This window comes from Tachyglossus aculeatus, chromosome 5 (genome assembly GCF_015852505.1).
Source record: "Tachyglossus aculeatus isolate mTacAcu1 chromosome 5, mTacAcu1.pri, whole genome shotgun sequence".
Taxonomy (NCBI): Eukaryota; Metazoa; Chordata; class Mammalia; order Monotremata; family Tachyglossidae; genus Tachyglossus; species Tachyglossus aculeatus.
In genome coordinates, this window is record NC_052070.1 from 88,981,575 (window position 1) to 89,001,796 (window position 20,222).

General features: G+C 41.7%; 1 protein-coding gene and 1 non-coding gene across 2 annotated transcripts in view; one reads left to right on the plus strand and one right to left on the minus strand.

The window, feature by feature from the left end:
• The window catches only part of ADAM7 (ADAM metallopeptidase domain 7), a 44,793-nt gene extending 38,613 nt beyond the window's left edge, over positions 1-6,180 (plus strand). The window contains exons 17-19 of the mRNA XM_038747348.1: positions 583-663; positions 1,780-1,858; positions 6,071-6,180. Of these exons, the coding sequence (XP_038603276.1) occupies positions 583-663; positions 1,780-1,858; positions 6,071-6,180 (270 nt within the window). The remainder of the gene's footprint in view (positions 1-582; positions 664-1,779; positions 1,859-6,070) is intronic.
• Positions 6,181-19,336: 13,156 nt separating this feature from the next.
• Positions 19,337-19,474, minus strand: LOC119929355. The gene has a single exon (XR_005451482.1). It is a non-coding gene; the product is annotated as a small nucleolar RNA SNORA7 (small nucleolar RNA).
• Between the last annotated feature and the right edge of the window lie 748 nt (positions 19,475-20,222).

Here is a 20,222-nt window from a genome sequence, read left to right on the forward strand (position 1 = left end):
ATCTCTGGTGGGTGGTGTGGTCACCTGACTGTGGCCATTGTCACTGGCCTCAGACTAATAATAATATAATAGTAATTGTGGTATTTGATAAATCCTAATAAGTGAAAGTGTTTTTTTAACTAAAGATTGTTACTATGTGCCAAGCACTGTACTAAGCACCGGGGTAGATTCAAGCTAATCAGATTGGGCACACTCCATGTCCCACATGAGGCTTGTCTTTAATCCCCGTTTTACAGATGAGATAATTGAGCCATAGAGAAGTTAAGTGACTTGCCCAAGGTCACCCAGAAGACAATTAACAGAGCTGGGATTAGAACCCAGGTCCTTCTGCCTCCCAGGCCTGTTCTTTTTCCTGATTAAGTGTTTCTCCTCAGTTAACATTGAATTTTCATATACTCTACCGAACAGGTGTGGTGATTTTCTAAAGAAAATTAAAAGGCTAAGGAAACAATATAGATGACTCTTGGTTTTGCAGCTTTGGAATTCAACCCAGAAAACGTTTCCAAATTGAAAGTAGATGGCCCCCTCCCTTTCATAGCTACTATTTCACTTTCAGGTTCATATCTGGTATGTCACTTTCAGGTATGCAGCAATGGGGAATGTGTGGATATTGAGAGAGCCTACAAATTGACAAATTGTTCCAGCCATTGCAAAGGACATGCGGTAAGTTTGCCAGAAAATTTTAAGTTAAAGAGCAGTCAGATGTCAACTCTGTGCACTCACATCCTGTAAGATTTTAAGCTGCTTGTCAAGAGGTTATAGAAGTATTTTGAAGGGCTATTACATGACTGCTACATGATCAGATGTCATTTGCTTGATTCAATATTTTCTCTGATGGCCACAGGATTCCACCATAGATTTTGACTGGCACTTATTTTTCCAAAGCACCGTTACCATTATTCACTCATTTTGTCCTCAGAACATCCCTGAGAGATAAGGAGAAGGAAATAATATTCCCATTTAACAGATGAGGAAACAGAGGCTCAGAGGGGGTATGAGACAGAAATGTGATTTACATGAGAGAGGTTTAGTTGGATTATGAATGTGTCTGGGTGCTTACCAAATCTACCAATCCCTAGTAGAAGGGATTGAACTGACTCAACACAGAAGCAGCGTGGCTTAGTAGATAGAGCATGGGCCTGAGAGTCAGAAGGACCTGAGTTCTAATCCTGGCTCCACCATTTGTCTGCTGTGACCTTGGGCAAGTCATTTCACTTTTCTGTGCCTCAGTTACTTCATCTGTAAAATGGGGATTAGGACTTTGAGCTCCATGTGGGACATGGACTGGGTCCAATGTGATCAGCTTGTATCTACTCCAGTGCTTAGTACAGTGCCTGACACACAGTAAGCACTTACCAAATACCATTTTTAAAAGAAATTGTGCCTCCAACATGGAGGGAGAGCTGGGTCCCTCCCTCTGGAGCTTCACAGAAAGTCCTTTCTTCCTCTTCATCAGCGTACCATCTCTGGTCTCAAGATGGATCAGGAACTGATAAAAACCTCTCCTTTATGGGATTATCTTGAAAGATTTCACCTGATTAACACATCATAGCACAAAGTGTGTTGATCTATCATGGAACCACCAAGAGAGAATTAGTAATTCGCCTAAAATCACACAGCAGCTAACAGCCAAGATAGAGATGCACTCAGGAATATTTCTCGTGTATCCCAAATGAAGAATAAGAGAGGCTCATTTTTAGAAGGGATTTTCTCTCAGGTCACAAGCAATCAGGTCTCACTGCGATAGACCAAGAGAATCACTGCTCTTTGTTCTCCTAGGTGTGTGACCATGAACTTCAGTGTCAGTGTGAAGAAGGATGGGCTCCTCCCAATTGTGAAGACCACATGGTTACTGCCAGTAGGTACCATTTGACAAATCTTTTGCAGAGACAACAACTTTCATACATTTGAACATCCTAGCAGTTTCACATCTTCCTCCTCAGAACTGCTTCTTCCATATGTTCAGGCATGTGCCAGAAAAGCACTTAAATATTTGAAAGCAGCGATATAATTGTAAAATATTCTGGGAGACTATGAGTTCAGTAATCACTTATTAAACAAAACTTTTAATAGCTGAAAGACCGATGGAATAATAGTCAATAAAATTTCTTGACCTCTTAGTACAGTGCTCAGAAGGCATTAGAAAGAGGGTCAAAGAGTGGAAAAAATCAAATAGGGGAAGCAGGCAGGCAAATTGTTTGAAAGCAAAGCAAGACAGAAAAGGCATACAATGGGCAGAAGCAAAAGGTTGGAACAAGAATAAATAGGTGAAAAAATAAAGGGAATATAGTTAGTTTTCTTCTGTGTTTTCATTCCACAATTTTGCTAGAACCTTATCATATTTAATGAGGCCTGCTATGTGGAGAGCACTGTGCTAAGTCCTTGACAGAGTTGAATAAAACAAATTTGGTAGAAATGCTCCCTGCTCACAAAGAGCTTAGAGTCTAGAGGGGGAAACAGACATGAAAATAAATTGCAGGTATGTACATAATCCATGAGAGGTATTGAGAGCTTACTGTGTACAAAGCACTTTGCTAAACTCTTAGGAGAATACAACAGAGGTAATAGACATGATCCCTACATTCAGAAGGACTAGACCATCACCATATTCCCTCAGAATACTTGAAATTTAATGTCACATGAAGAGAAACACCTAGTCAGTGAATTCAGTTTGTCAGTCAATTGTATTTATTGAGCGCTTACTGTGTACAGAACATCATACTAAGAGCTTGTGAGAGTATAGTACAACAATATAACTGACAAATTACCTGTCCACAAGAGTTTACAGCCTAGAGGGAGGAACAGACATTAATATAAATAAATAAAATTACCAATATGTTCATAAGTGCTTTGGGGCTGGGAGGAGGGATGAATAAAGGGGACAAGTCAAGGTGATGCAGAAGGGAGTGAGAGAAGAGGAAAAGGAGGGCTTAGTCAGAGAAGTCCTCTTGGAGGAGATGAACCTTCACTAAGGCTTGAAGCAGGGGAGAATAATTGTCTGTCGGATATGAAGAGGAAAGGCATTCCAGGCCAGCGGCAGGATGTGGATGAGAGGTCTGCAATGAGATAGATGAGATTGAGGTACAGTGAGTAGGTTGGCATTAGAGGAACAAAGTCTGTGGGCTGGGTTGTAATAGGAGAGCAGTGAGGTAAGGTTGGAGGGAGCAAGGCTATTGAGTGCTTTAAAGCTGACAGTGAGGAGTTTCTGTTTGATGTGTAGGTTGTTGGTTAACCACTGGAGGTTTTTGAGGAGTGGGGAAACATGGTCTGAACGTTTTTGTAGAAATATTATCCAGGCAGCAGAGTGATGTATGGATTGGAGTGGGAAGAGATAGGAGGCAGAGAAGTCAACAAGGAGGCTGATGCAGTAATCAAGGTGACATAGGATAAGTGCTTGGATTAACATGGTAGCAGTTTAGATGGAGACAAAAGGGCAGATTTTAGCAATACTAAGGTGGAACTGACAATATTTAATAATGGACTGACTATATGGGTTGAATGAGAGAGAGGAATCAAGGATTACACCAAGGATAGGGGCTTGTGAGACAGAAAGGATGTTGGTGATGTCTACTGTGAAGGGAGCATCAGGGGAAGGACAGGGCTTGGATGGGAAGATAAGGAGTTCTATTTTTGACACATTAAATTTGAGCTAACAGAGGGACATCCAAGGAGAAATGTCTTGAAGATGGGAGAAGATGCAAGACTGCAGAGAGGGTATTAGGAATGGAGATAGGAATGGAGAAAAAGGAATATAGATTAGGTGGTTGCTACTGCTTTGTTTCAGGCAGAGGAGCTCAAGAGGTTTCTACCTGAATAAAATAAAATGTGATGTCCAAAGATATATTTTGTGCACAGTGTTGGCCAAAAAATAGCATATTGAGCTTTTCCTTAACATGGAGATCATTAAGAATCTAACACCTACTTAAAGAAGAACTGAATCTACATAAACTGATATTTATGAAAGCATTAAGGAAGGTTGCATATTCACAGCAACAAGCAAGAACACCATGAAAGAATAGGAAAAATTGTGTTATATGAGAGGAAACTAACTGCTGGCTACAAAGCAAAGATAGAAAACTCTTCCCTCAGTTTTTCCTCATAATCAACATAATTGATTTTCAGGTCAAGTCTTGTTTGTCTCAGACAGCATGGTTCAATTTTCACAGATTTTCTGCCTTAGAGGAAAATGGTAGCTCATACAAATATTGTAATTAAAACCTCACCATCCCAGGTACACTATAATATTGACTGGGCCTCTCAGTTAATTTAGGCCCAAGGAATGAGTTGGTCATTCTTTTCCTGGATGCTTTGGAAGGTACTTTATTCCAAAGATAGGATGCCTACTGGCCCTACTCCACACCCTAAATAACATAAATTGAGGCTTTAATTGCTAAATATATCCACATTCCTGGAAGAATGACCTTGATCATTAGAGATAGGGGTGCTTTCACAATCCCTTTTTAGTTTTTCCTTTCTGAACCAGAAAATTGACTTTGCTCTTCAAGCTTTCAAAAACATTCTCACAATTCTCCTTTTTACAACCACTGCCGGTCCTGCTGCCCTGAAGTATATCTATGCAATCCTGATGCTGATTTTTGGTCAGGGAATTGCTGATTGCATTCTTGGTGTCTACAGCTTAATTTCAGTTTCCATGCTCTGCGTCACAACACTAGGATGGCAGAAACAGCAGTATACTCATCTTTTTAGATTGTGAGGGACAGGGACTGTATCTAATTCCCAACCTGTGTATTCTTTCCCAGTGCTTAGTACAGTGCTCTGCACACAGTAAACACTTAATAAATACTATTACTACTTTACTTTTAGAATTGGCAACCCCTGAAGTTTCATTTCCTAGCCCCCGAGTCTATTGAACTATCGGCCTCATAACAAAGTAAGACCTTAGTGTTCCTGAGTTGATGCCTAAAAATTCCTTCCTCTAACTTCTCTTTGAAAATATATAATGTATTTTCAGGCAGTGGCCGCTTCAGGCAGTTGGTCATTTTGTTCATTGCTTAGAGGGGAAGTTTGCTGGGAAAATGAAAGCCCTGGGGAAGAGAGGGTGTAGTAGAACTACTATTTATCTACTAAGTGTTTACTGTGTGCAGAACACTGTGAGTGCTGGAGAAGAGTATTCAAGTGGAAATTAGGCATGGACCCTATCTCTTGTGGGGCTATGGATTAGGAACTGGCGTAAAGATTGGCTCGGTAAACTTTGAGACAGCATAACCCAGTGGTAGGAGCATGGGAGTCAGAAGACTTGCTATGGGACCTGGGGCAAGTCACTTGACTTCACTGAGCTTCAGTTCCCTCATCTGCAAAATGGGGATTCAGTCAGTCAGTCAGTCAGTCAATCGTATTTATTGAGGACTTACTGTGTACAGAACCCTGTACTGAGAGCTTAGTAGAGTACACTATAACAATAAACAGACATATTCCCTGCCCGCAACGAGTTTACAGTCTAGAGGGGGAGACAGACATTGCTATAAATAAATTACAGATATCTGCAAAAGTACTGTGGGGCTGGGAGGGAGCAAGAATAAAGGGAGCAAGTCAGGGAGATATAGAAGGGAGTGGGAGAAGAGGAAAGGAGGTCTTAGTCAGGGAAGGCCTCTTGGAGATGTGCCTTCAATAAGGTTTTGAAGGTGGGGAGAGTAATTATCTGTCAGATATGAGGAGGGAGGGCATTCCAGGCGAGAGGCAAGACATAGGCAAGTGGTCAGCGGCGAGGTAGATGTGATTGAGTCACAGAGAGCAGGTTAGCATTAGAGGAGCTAAGTGTGAGGGCTGGATTGTAGTAGGAGAGTAGTGAGGTGAGGTAAGAGGGGGCAAGGGGATTGAATACTTTAAAGCCAATGGTGAGGAGTTTCTGTTTGAATTCAATACCTGTTCTCCTTCCTACGTAGAATGTGAGTCCCTCGTGGGACATGATTATTTTGTATCTACTCCAACTCTTAGTACAGTGCTTACCACATAGTAAGCGCTTAACAAATACCATCATCATCATCATTATTATTACTTGAGTTTCCAAGCTCTTGTGTAATGGAATGAGGCTGTGTTGTCAATATTGCAGGTTTCTCCATTGTGGCTGGGGTGCTCGTGACAGCTGCAGTCCTAAGTGTGGTCATCGCACTACTAGTCTGGCATAAAATCACAGCTAAGCAGAAGCAAGTTCAAAGGTAAATCTGCACCTTAAGTAAGTGAAAAGGGAAAGCATGGAACAGTCAATCAATCAATTAGAGGTGCTTATTGAGTGCTTAATTGGGTGCAGAACACTGTACTAAATGGTTGGGAAAGTATGCGACAGAATTGGTAGGCACTTCTGAAGCACGGAGACGCTAAATGACTTGCCCAAGGTCACCCAGCATGCAAGTGGTGGAGCCGAGATAAGAACTCAGGTCCTAACGACTCCAGGTCTGAAGTCTTTTCACCAGTCCACGTTGTTTCCTTCTGTGTTGCTCCATAACTGTCTTTATTATTTAAGATTTCACTGCCATGGTGGCAGGAAGTAATGTTCCACTGCTTCATCCCTTTAGTTGGCAGCATCTGCTCCTCAACCCATGTGAATCCAGCTTGGGTAGCAACACAGCGCCTGGCTTGGCCCTCAGCCAGGTTTTGCCCTCTGCTTCTCCCTGCTGCCTATTCCCACCCTCCTGGAAGAAGTGCTTTTCTCTATCACTCCCCCTCAACCTCCCATCCCCTGGGAAGCATCAGCTCTCTGCCACCTGCCCTCAGCTTTCTCTCTTCCCCATTGGGGAAGAAGTACTTTCTGCCATTTACCAACCCCCTGCCCCGGGGGAACTCCTGCCTGCTCTCTGCTACCCTCTTCCAACATGACCTCCTTCCCACTGGGGTACATTTGCTCTCTGTCACTCACCCCTACCACTACCCTGCCTTCAGAGAACTCCTACCTGCTCTCTGCTACCTACCCCCAACCTTCTTCCCTCCCAACTAGGAAACATCATCAGCTCTCTGCCACTCACACCCACAACATCCACCCCTTCAGCCCCACAGAACTCTTACTTGCCAGTTAAAGGAATTGTTTTTGATCTGCAAGTCTCAGCCATATTGTGTTGTGGTTGTGAGTGACCTTTCATGGGACAGATACCAGTCAAGTTCAAACCACCTACTACTGGCCTCTGGACTTGCAACAAGAGCAGCCAAGTACCATGTCTTGAAGGGCCACAAACCCAAAATACAATATGGCCATGATCCACAGAACAATAATAAAAAAATCCCTTTAGCCAGAACTCTTGCTCACCTTCACCCAATCTAAAGATGACTGTGCTGAAGGAACATTAACCACTCAACTTGTTCTTGCTCCAGACAGCCCAGCACCATATCTGGAATTGACAATGAGGGATATGCTTGGCCCGAACCCCAAATGAATGGACCACAAGATCTGTCACATGGCCTTCCCACAGAAGTAAGAAATGGGTAACAGCAGAGGGAGGGCACTTTACTCCTTTTTAAACAAAATGATGCCACCAGTTTCATCCCCTGGACCATGGCCTGCTCAGCCCTACTCCATAGGCCTCCCATCCATCCTGCCTAAGTTCCTTCTGTCATGTCCAGGTCCGGCTTCAGACAGCAGGCTGCCCAGGACCAGGAAAATTCCTCCCTCCCTTTCCTTATGATGTCATCATATGACACAATAGTGAGTTAAGCTGCAGGCTCAGCATGATGTAAAAATGTTCCCCCTCACTTCAGAGACACTGCAATCCCCCCCAGGTTCCTGAGAGCCTATCTGATGCTTCTGACTTGGGGGGACGGAAACTGGCACTTTCAAATCATAACAATAATAACAATAATTTTGGTATTTATTAAGCCCTTACTATATGTCACGCACTGTACTAAGCACTGGGGTAAATACAAGGTTCCACTTGGGGCTCACAGGCTAAACAGGAGGGAGGACAGGTATCAAGTCCTCATTTTTCAGATGAGAGACCTGAGGCACAGAGAAGTTAAGTGACTCGAACAAAGTCACACAACAGGGTAGTGGCAGAGCTGGGATTAGAACTCAGGGCCTCCGACTCAAACTCCCAAGCAGGTGTGCTTTCCACTAGGCAATGCTGCTTCCTCACTGAAGGTGTGTCCTGAGCCAGCTATCTCAGTTGTTGGCTGGTTGACAAGGCCCTGGCTATGCCTTTTCTGATTGACCCAGCTTTGCGGTGCCTGTACATATTGTTCTCCCTCTCTATAGTCCAAGCCTAGTGCAGGGAGACGAAGTCAATTCAGGTCCTGGGTTGGACACCACTTAGGGAGTCATTCTGTGGTGAGTCCCAGATAAAGGTTTCCCAGGAACACATCCATGATGGCCACAGGATCAGGACCAGGCAAACTAGATGCTCCCCAGTACCCAAGTAAAGCTTAGGATGAGAGGATACGACTGTGAATTGGGGTTGGGAGTGTCCCCTCAAACCCACTACTGAGCTCACTTAGAAATGCTGGTGACACTCTCTTTTTCATGGTATTTGTTAAGCCCTTCCTATGTGTCCAACACTGTTCTAAGTGCTGGGAAAGATACAAGGGAATTGGGTTGGATACAATCCTGGGGCTCACAGTCTAGGTAGGAGGGAGAACAGGAGAACTGAGGCACAGATAAATTAACTGACTTGCCCAAGATCACACAGCAAGCATTTGGCAGAGCCAGAATTTGACTCCCAAGCCCACATTCCTTCCACGAGGCTATGCTGCTTCTTGTGGGAAAGAACATTTATGATTTAATGTCCAGCCCCATCCCCGTAAACAGGCAGGAGCTGGGAGGAGGGCAGGGCACTGTCTGCCTACTGCTGGGACTTGAGACAATCATGATGGGGAAGAGCAGGAGGTCAGTGGAATCGAAGAGTGAGAAGAAGTGAGCATCTGAGTTGTTATGAGGAAAGTCCAGTGGTTATGAGGAAAGTCCAGCTGAGGATGGGGCAAAGCAGGGAATGTGTCCACTAATTCTGTTGTGCTGAACTCTCCCAAGTACTTAGTACAATGCTCTGCACATAGCAAGTGCTCAATAAACACCAGTGACTGATTGATTGACTAGCTTTACATAGCTTAAAGAGAAAACTTCTGAGGGTATTAGAGGAGTAAAATTAGCTCCCTTGCTGGATAACTTTAGAATTGCTCAGTATGCATGTCTTACTACCTACCCAATTAAATGGAAGTTTAGACTCTTTAAATTCCACCTCTGTACTTGCCTGCAATAGGCATTTCACAAAGCACTTTACCATCTGTGTCACGCAACTCATATTTACAAGTGGAAAAGTAACTATTTTACTTGGAATGAAAACTAGGATTCCTAGATTCAGTGGAGAAGCCAATTTGATTATGACAGTTTCAAATATAGAGTAATACAGTGCAGTTGCAAAATACCAGCTTTTCCTGGTAACAAAAGAAATGACAGATAGGGAAAGCTGCAAGGACCAGTAGAAGGAGCACGGGCTTGGAAGTCAGAGGACCTGGGTTCTAATTACAGCTCTGTCTCTTGTCTGCTGTGTGACCTTGGGAAAGTCACTTAACTTCTCCATGCCTCAGTTACCTCACCTGTAAAATGGAGATTGACTGCCAATCCCAAGTGTGGCAGGGACTCTGTCCAATCTGATTATCTTGTACCTACCTCAGCGCTTAGTACATTATCTGGCACATAGTAAGCACTTAACAAATATCATTACTATGATATTATCATAGAAATTATCATTACTATGTGCTCTGCACATAGTAAGCGCTCAATAAATACGATTGATGATTACAAAAAGGAGGTTATTATTGTGACAAATAGCAGAACCACAGTACTTCAAGTAGCTTTACTTTTCTTCCAGCACTATCATGACTTTAATTACACTATGTTTTAACCTAGTTCTTGTCCTTTTTGTCACTGATTTTCCTCAGCATCCATTTGGGTTTTGAATTTTTTTACACATGACCACACAATTTTTGGTTGATAATCTAAGGCGCTTAGAACAGTGCTTTGCACATAGTAAGCGCTTAACAAATGCCATGATTATTATTATTATTATTAAGGATTTGGAAGGTGGAAACCATGTTTCTAATTTAGATATCAAACTTTAAAATTTCATGGACAAAATTTTATTAATTCCAATGCACTTTTTAGCTAAATAGATGATCCTTGGCCTGTCTAGAAAGAATCCAGTCATGAAAATTCCAATTCTTTCTAATAGATTAAATGGAAAGAGACACATGAGAGTTGGGTGATTGAGGTGATGAAGGAAGAAAACAATTTTTTGAGGTGGGAAGATTTTTGCTCACAAGTCACCTTTGCCAACAGGGAAATGCTCCGGGTGCCCTCGAAGATTCTTCAGCTGGATATGCCAGTCCACAATACATTACAATGGTATGTTTCTTCTTGATCAATCATTGATATTTATTGAGTACTTTCTGTGTCAGAGCACTGTATTAAGCACTTGGGAAGGCACAATACAATAGAGTTGGTAGACATGTTCCTTGCTTTCAATGAGTTCCAGCCTATTTGCTATGAAACCTTTATTCCTACCTAAACAACATAACTGATCTCAATGCCATACTAAGATAGGTGTTTTCTGCTTCTCAGATCAACAATTTGAGTGAGAGGTGAGGAACACTAGCAGAGCAATCTATTAATTCATCCTAGTTAAATCCGAATGGCTCTCCAGTGACCAGTGGGGTTATGTCCACATTGAAGTTCTTAATTATTGAGTGCTTACTGTGTTCAGAACACTGAACTGAGCACTTAGGAGAGAACAACACAACAGAGTTGGTAGACATTTTCCCTGCCCACAAAGAGCTTGGAAGGGAAGACAGTCTAGAAGGGGAGATAGACATTAATATAAATTATGGATATGTACATAAGTGCTGTGAGGCTGAGGTTGGGGTGAATAAGGGGTATGAATCCAAGGGCAGTACAAATCTCAGTAGAATATAAATTTATTGAGGGAAAGGATTATGTCTTTTATCTCTATGGTACTCTCCCAAGTGCTTAATACAGCTCTGTCTACAGAAAATGCTCAAAAATACTGTTGATTAATTTCACTGAAAAGCTCATTGTGATTAGAGAATGTGTCTGTTATATTGTTGTGCTGTACTCTCCCAAGCACTTAGTACAGTATTCTGCACACAGTAAGCACGCAATAAATATGATAGATCACAATGACAGTGCTACAGTAATAATAATAATAATAACAATGGCATTTATTAAGCGCTTACTATGTGCAAAGCACTGTTCTAAGCGCTGGGACGGTTACAAGGTAATCAGGTTGTCCCACGTGGGGCTCACAGTCTCCATCCCCATTTTAAAGATGAGGTAACTGAGGCACAGAGAAGTTAAGCGACTTGCCCAAAGTCACACAGCTGACAATTGGCAGAGCCGGCATTTGAACCCATGACCTCTGACTCCAAAGCCTGTGCTCTTTTCCATTGAGCCACGCTGCTTCCCGTGCTTCCCGTACTTCCCGTGTCGCTTCCCGAGTGCTTCCCGTGTCGCTGCTTCCCGTACTTCCTACAGTAGTAGGCATGATGAAATAAAATAGCACATTTTGATCACATGACTCCTCCAATGCAGAGTAATTAATCAGTGGCATTTATTGAATGACTAGTGATTGAAAACACTGTATTAAGCACTTGGGAAAGATCAACAAAAGCAAAACCCAAGTTTCTTCATTCCAGGGACTTAAAATAAAATGAAGGAGGCATTACAAGTTTACAAATATAGTAGAGCTATCTGCACAAATTGGACAGTTTGGAGTCAGTGAAAGTCACACACCAAGGGTGAGAAATAGCATGGCTTAGTAGAGCATGGGCTTTGGAGGCAGAAGGATCTGGTTTCTAATTCTGACTCTGCCACTTGTCTGCTGTGTGACCTTGGGCAAGTCACCTAACTTCTCTTTGCCTCAGTTATGTCTACTGTAAAATGGGGATTAAGAATGTGAGTTCCATGTGAAACATGGATTGTGTCCAATGTGATTAGCTTGTATCTACCCCAGCACTTAGTATAGTGCCTGGCACGTAGTAAGTGCTTAACAAATACCATCAGAAAAAAAAAATACATGGCAGTGAAGTGGCCCTGGGCATCCCTGGGAAAACTTTTTTGGCATCTGGTAGAGCTCCCTGTGATTACTGGGGCAGGATGCACGGGGGGGAGGCAGAGAAGAAGACCAAAGGTGGTTCATCTGGATGCCCTTCCTGAAGGTAGGGGATGTCCATTCATGGAACTCAAATACAGGAGCCAACCCAGCCTAGTCTAGTCCAGAAGCCCCCATTGAGACCACCTGAAATAGATTTGTATGATGTCTCCAACTGCACACCCAAGGCCTCCAGTGTATGGTTTCTGAGGAGCTCCACCCCTTCCCGTGGGAATACCACCCCTTTTAATAGACATGTTTATCCAAACAAAGGTGAGTCAGTAGTGCCCACCACTACAACCATCTGTTGTAAAGCAATTCCATGATTTGGATGATTCTGGCAGGGCAAGGAGGAGGATGTGATGGCATTCTAGTTCAACTAAATTTGTTCCTCACTGTAGCAATCAGGCAAATCAAGATGCATTTTAGTCTTAGCGTTCTGAACTGAGGGGCTAACCAACCTTCATAAACTCAAGTGTGCGGTTTGAGCAGTCTCCAAACCAGCTAAGGAGAGGATATATTCCCAGGAGTCTGTGGCCCAGCAGGGTCGGGGGGGGGGAGGAAGAGGAAGAGAGGAAGGAGAGGGGGAGGAGGAGGAGCAATCCTACTCAAAGGATTTATCCTAAAAGACTAAAGTGCCTTGTGATGTTTTCAAATGATTTTGTGTCTCCAAAGCTTTCCACTCACCCTAGCCCTCTATTAATTATCTTGGTTTTTGCTTTTTGTGTCTTTTTAGCCACTGCCATTACCTCTGGTTCCGACATTGATTGCACCTTTCTCTCCCCAAGTAAGTACTGTAGTAGGTTATCAGCCAGTTATTTCAAAGCTCTCACCAGGAACCATGAATTTTCTCTTTCAGGGTATCATTTTAGTAAACCTTCAAAGTACATAAAAAGTTGGTTGGTCTGCATCAGACTAATAAATTGCTTATTCCCAGAGAGCAGTTTAGTGGGTCAAGACAGTGCATCGTGTTACCTCCATCTTTGACTCCTACTTTTTTTGCACATACCACTGGGCTGGAATGTCCAAATGAGAACAAATAATAATGGTACTTGTTAAGCACTTACTATGTGCCGAGCCTTGTACTAAGCACTGGAGTAGATGCAAGATAATCAGATCGGACAAAGTCTCTGCCCCACATCGGAACAGTCTTTGGGTTAGGGAGAACAGGTATTTAATCCCCCATTTTACAGATAAGGAAATTGAGATATAAAGAAGTTAAGTGACTTTCCCAAGGTCACTCAGCAGGCAAGTGGCAGAGCTGGGATAACAACTCACATCTTCTGACTTCCAGGCTCATTCCCTTTCCACCAGGATGGCAAATCAATCCATCAGTAATGTATGTGCTAGGATCCCTGTTTAATGGGAGGCACCTGCATAGAGGATCTTGACTTCCCTCTCTCTCCCTACCCCAACATCCTAATCCCGTTCAGAACAAGGAGGAGAAAGACACTGAAAGCCTCTGCTCAGAGCTTAAAGAAGCACTCTGGGCGGGAGTGGGAGACAAAAATAAGATCAGCAAGGGGATTTGGGCTAATTTTAAGAATGAGAGAACATAAAAACCTGTGAAATGACAGGTTTGCCATCCACCCCCACACATCCCTGGGAGTCTTCCAAGACTCTATCTAACACAGGTGGGAACTGGTGAGCTGCAGCCTGGCTCAGGGCTCCTCAAGCTGCACCAGAAGCTCCATCAGCCCTGCACTAGAATCTCCTCACAGCCTGTGTCCTGGAAACTGGGGCCTTAGCAGCTGACTGGTCAGGGTTCCCATCATGTGAGGTGACCTGGGACCTCAGATGGATGGACCAAGATCCACTTGATCTCAGGGAACTCCCTTATTTCATCACCAACTCAGGCACATTGTCAGAAACAGTGAGTTGTACTGAAAGAAAAGAAAAGATGTGTGTATGTGAGTGTGTGTGTGTGTGTGTGTGAGAGAGAGAGAGAGAGAGAGAGAGAGAGAGAGAGAGAGAGAGAGAGAGAAGGAGAGAGAGTCACAGGAGGTTTCAGGGAAGATCTAATTGGAAATGGGGTGTTTGGTAGGAAATTAGTACTTCAAATTTGTTATATTAAAGCCATCTATCAATCATATTTATTGAGCTCTTACTATAATAATAATGATGGTATTTGTTAAGCGCTTACTATGTGCAAAGCACTGTTCTAAGTGCTGAGCGCTGTTCTTACTATGTGCAGAGCACTGCACTAGCTCCTGGGAGAGTACAATATAATCTAGTTGTTAAACATGATTCCTGCCCACAAGGTGTTTATAGTATAATCTAATGATTTTTATTCCAGATTTCCCTCCCTGAACTAGCCCGAGGTCCTCATGGCTCTTATTCCCCCTCCAGTACAGGTAAGAAGGAAGTCTTCACAAGAAGAAAGTGTTTATCTTTACCAAGGAGTGATAGTATCTGTTCTCTTGCCTCAGCTTTTTAAATCAGTATCAGTTTTCTAGAGATAGTTAAAAATGAGATGAAAATCCCAAAAGAGAAGCCTGCATTCACGTTTCTCCTACTGGAGTTGGGAAGCTTTGTCTTGAGGAAAGAAGGAAGAAGGAGGAGGGGAGGAGTTTAATCTCATCCCAAGAAAATAGTTTAAAGTTTCGAAGGCTATGAATAATGAATACTATTGTTGCTATTATGATGATGATGACAATGACAACTGTACCCTGGGATATGTCTGATTTGTGGGCAGGGAATGTGTCTACCAACTCTGTAATACTGTACTCTCCCAAGCGCTTAGTACAGTGCTCTCACACAGTAAACACTAAATAAATATGATTGAGTGAGGGTGAATTATTTGCACCTTGGTAAAAAAACAAATGAACTATTAGTATTTCAACTTTCATGCCCATCAAATGAGTAGCAGTAATACTGCTTATTAAATGCGGTGCTTACTGCATGCAGAGCACTGTACTAAGTGTTGGGAAAGAATATGCAGGTGGGAATTAGACAGGGTTCCTGTCCCTCGGTGGGATCACAATCTAAAAATGAGAAAGGGGAGAGAGAACTAGCAACAGACACAGAAGGAGAAATGAAACAAAACACTAAGACAACATGAAGACCCAAAGAAATAATATTAATCTTATCAGGAGTAGTTCACTGGCATGTAGTTAGCCATGGAAAACATAACAATTGCTCATGTCCTTGCAGTAGTTTGAGAGAAAGAGAAACATAAAACAAACATTACATAAAAAACACATTACATAGATATGGTATTGAAGTGTCTAATTCTTCACTTCCAAATGTAAGATTAAAACATGTCTCAATATCTAAGCCTTCAAATGTGCCTTCCAATTTAGCCAGAAAACTTTGTAACTATTTCCTTTATATGTAAGCATTGAAAACAGAAAGCTAAATGGGAAAATGTATAATTCTTCAAGACATTCCCAATCTTCCACATTTTAAGTGTTTAGTGATTCTTTAGCGCTCTTGAGGAAAACAAAGGAATTTCTCTTATGGCAAAAGAACAAAATTGTATTTCCATATCTCAACCCTGTACGAGGAAAAGCCATATTTCAGAAAGTTCCTGTAATGTAGTTGTCTTTAGTATTGACCACTAAAGAATACCATTTATCATGCAGTTTGAGAATCACATAGAGGCTTCACAAATGACATGATCTTTGAGAAAAATAGGAAAAAGTCCAGAACAATACATTTTCAAATTGGTATTCTTAATTTTTACAATAACAGTAACTGAGTGCCCACTTGGTGAGATGAAATGTACTGGACACTTGGGAAGTACTGAATAAAAAGTGATGCATTCACAAGGAGCATATACTCTAGCGGGGAGGACAGACAAAATAGCTACAACTCAAAATAAATAATTGAGGACTTATAGAGACATGAGTACTAAGGAGTCTAGAAATGTGTCAACTCCAGCTGTAGGTTCAGGCTCTAGATTCTACTAAAAAGGTACTGCTGCCCTAATAGAACAACTGTGAGGGTATTTGTTAAGAACTTACTACGTGCTAAGCACTGTACTAGGCACTGGGGTAGATACAAGGTAATTAGGTCAAATAGGTCTATCCCACATGGGGCTCACGGTCTAAGTAGGAGGAAGTAGGATTTAATTTCCCATTTTACACATGAGGAAATTGAGGCACAGAGAAGTTACACAACTTGCCCTTGGTCACACAGCAGGCAAGCGGCAGGGCCTAAGTTAAAACACAGGTCTTCTGACTCCCAAGCCTGTGCTTTTTCCACTAGGACACACTGGTTCTCGAGTAGATTGACAAGAGAGAGGCACCAACATAACATCAGGATTCACACCAAAATAAAAGATCAGTAGATAGCTGTAGCAGCCAATCTTCTTCTTGGCTGTGACCAGGACCTATCATTGACACCACCTTCAACTTCCTAAGCAGTTCCAATAATATCGCCTATAATCAACTGATGTCAGGATCCCAAACTATCAAAATAACACGTAGCTCATCAAACCTCCACTGGATGAGACATGTGAGGAGAATGGAAAACAGCAAGTGTCCAAATAGTAACTCTTTAGTGAGCTGAAAGGGATTAATCATAGAGAAGATGGATAGAAGAAATGCTTCGAAAACACAATGAAGACAGATTTGCCTGATATACAGTAATTAAAAATGGGGTGACTGTCTTAGGAAAAAGACTTCAGGAAGATGATACCACGAAGGGAAAAATGAAAACTGCTAGGCATGAATGTGCAAAAAGAGAATCTTTACATACACACACACACACACACACACACACTACATGGAAGAGAATGTGATCAAGCCTTCATCTCAGCCATATTTACATACACTAATAAAATTCTCATCACAAACCAGAGGGAAAGGGAGAGAGATAACGAGAGAGAGAGATGGGAGGAGGGAAAGAATAAGAGAGAGGGAGAGATTTAAGGTCTATTAAACCTGATTGCTAGTAAAGAAAAAGGCAATATTGAAGATGGGAGGCTGCTGCTCGTAACCAATACGTTAACTTAATCCTAAAATTATTTCTTTACCCTAATCAATACCAGTTTAACTGGAATTTTGTCCTAAATAGACACTTAATTCCAGGCAGGGTTCAATTTCTTTACTTCCTTAATTAAAAAATCATTAGCCCAGTAGCTGCCTAACTATTCTTGGTTCTTATTCCAGACAGACAATGAATGACTAAAGAACAATTGCCGGTAATGAAGGGTGACCCGTGAAATCAGGCTACAAGGAGGTGGAGACTATTCAGTGCCCACCGCAGGCTCCCGTACATTTGACAAAAGTGAGACCTTCTTGAGTTACCTGGCCCCAAATGCTGGACAGAAATTGTTCACCTTCCAGCCTCTCATAGGCTCTGGGAATCTAAGAATTATAGCCATTTATATAGAGGATAAAAATCATGTCTGTTTTTTGAAGACTGCAGAGATTTAAAAATGTGTATTCATTCCTTTAACATTTAATCAGTGACATTTATTTGTATTTTAGATGCTTGAGCCAACTATTTTCCGCAACCATCCCCTCCTAACCTATCAAATTTTTTCATTTGGTTCCTTGGAAAGTATTTGTATAGGGTTTTTTGAAGTGGTTTGTGAAAGTTCTTCTGCATCGACTCTTTTTATAGGAGCTTTCATAAGATATTGTTTTTTTAATTCATCAAAATGAAAAAATCCTGCTCAAAGGAGAACATTTTCCATCGAGTAGTAGAAGTTTGATGTCTTAAGTGATTTTTCTATATTACCTATCAACTTGATTATGTATTACATAAGCAATACATAGTGGCCTTTGTACAGGAAAATATATATATATAAATCAAAAACATTTTTTAGGCCATGTCTCCTGCATTTGATCCCTGAAGAAAATCTGTAGTCTTTCTTTTACTCAGATTTAATTTGACAGAAAATCATGCAGATAGAATCCTTCTCCTTATTAAGCTTAATTAAGCTTAATGTGAGCTTCATCTTTTACTGTTAGATTACAAGGATTGCTGAATTAAAGAATAAATGTTAAAACACAGTGTGATTCTTAAACGTAAGCTCAGCTAGAAAAATTGATATTCGTGGTTTTGCAATAGCCAAACACAAAACTAAAATTAATCAAATACCTTTGACTCTGAGTCACTTAATTGGAACCTAAAGACTGCTCCTCATTCAATTGCATGTGGATTTGTACCCTTTATTCACTTCAACGTCAGCCCCACAACACTTTTATATGCACAATTTATTAAGATTAATGTCTCCTCCTCTAGACTGTAAGCTCCTTGTTAGGAGGAAGTGTGTCTACCAACTGTACTATATTGTACTCTCCCAAATGCTTCAGAAGTGTTCTGCACACAATAAGCACTCAATAAATGCCATTGAATGATTGAAAGATATGAGCACATGAAAGAAAGAGAGAGACATACAGACAGACAGCCAATAGAGTAATACTCCTTGTCTCTTCATGTTCTGAGGAGAAGGAGTGATTCATTTAGGCTTGTTTTATAGATAATTCAAAGGCATTTCTTTCTTAACATCCTGGTTCCTAGCTTGACTGTTGAGTTGAGGAAATAGCTAACAAGATAGCCTCACTATAGCCTTGAGGGGAGGCCACATTGCCAGCTTGTTTCCATTACCTAGACTTGAAGATGTAAATGAGAAGTATGGCTAAAGTAATTGTGTGAGTGGTTAAAAATGCAAACAACTTTTCAAGTTGGAAGAACCAGGCAATAGCCCACAAAATAACTAGAAAAGCAGTGTTTTCTAGTGGAAAGAGGATGGGTCTGGGAATAATCAGTGGACTTGGGTTCTAATCCTGGCTTTGCCTCTTGCCTGTTAAATGGCCTTAGGCAAGTCAATTAACTTCTCTGTGCCTCGGTTTTCTCAACTATAAAATGGAGATGAAATCTTACTCCCTCCTACTTATGCTCTGTGTGCTCTGCACACAGTAAGCGCTCAATAAATACGATTGATTGATTATATGTCCTATATGGGACAGGGACTGTGTCTAACCTGATTATCTTATGTTTATACCTGCGCTTAACTCACAAAGTAAGCACTTTGACATAAAATGAGCACTTAATGTCTTGACTTATGCTGTTGAGTTGTTTCTGACCCATAGTGATGCCTTAGACACATCTCTTCCAGAACATCCCACCTCCAACTGCGATCATTCTGGTAGTGGATCTATAGTTTCCTTGGTAAAAATAGGGAAGTGATTGACCATTGCCTCCTTCTGCGCAGTAAACTTGAGTCTCTGCCCTCAACTGTCTCCCATACCACTGCTTCCCAGCACAAATGAGTTTTAACTTGTAGCAGATTGCCTTCTACTCACTAGTCACTGCCCAAGCTAGGAATGGAATGGATATGCCTCTGCCTGACTCTCCCTCCCGTAGCCGAGACTGGTAGGGTACTGGAAACTCTCCAGGTGTAATGCTAAGAGAGGCAAGCATTTAAATACCACAAGAAACTAACACTAAGATTTATTTAACACCTGTTGTGTTATTTAGCATTTAACAGAGTACAGTAGAAGTAATAGACATGTTCTCTGTCCTTTTTTATTTAAATGGTATTTGTTAAATGCCTACTATGTGCCAGGCACTGAACTAAGCACTGGGGTAGATACAAGTTAATTAAGTTGGACACAGTCAATGTCCCACATGAGGCTCAGTCTTAATCCCTGTTTTTCAATTGAGATAACTGAGGCAGAGCCAGGACCGTGCTCTTTCCACTAGGCTATGTTTCTTCTCATATTCCCTTTTGGAGCTTACAATCTAGCAGGAAGATAGATGTTAAAGAAAATTTCAAATAGGAGGAAGTAGTAGTATATGCTATCTGTTTAAGTGTATTGGCTCTGCCACTTGTCTGCTCTGTGACCTTGAGGACTGAGTTCAGTGAAAGGTTGGTGTGGATTTATGCATTGCAAGGAGTAGCTGAAGAGTCTTCACATGAGGAATGATGGTCTGGGGCAAATAGAGGGAGGTTGAGAGATTGGAGGTCTCTGTGGGGAGAAAGAAAAGTTTTTCAAGGGGCGGACTATGGAGGAGAAAGAAGATTAGGAGGTCTGGATTAGTGAATGGGATTTCAGAATTAGAGAAGTTTGAAATAATATAATGATTAGTGAAAGGGAGACCCAGTCTCAGTCCAAGTTGGTGTCAGGGGAAGGTCTGTTTAGGAGAGGAGTGGAAGGAAGC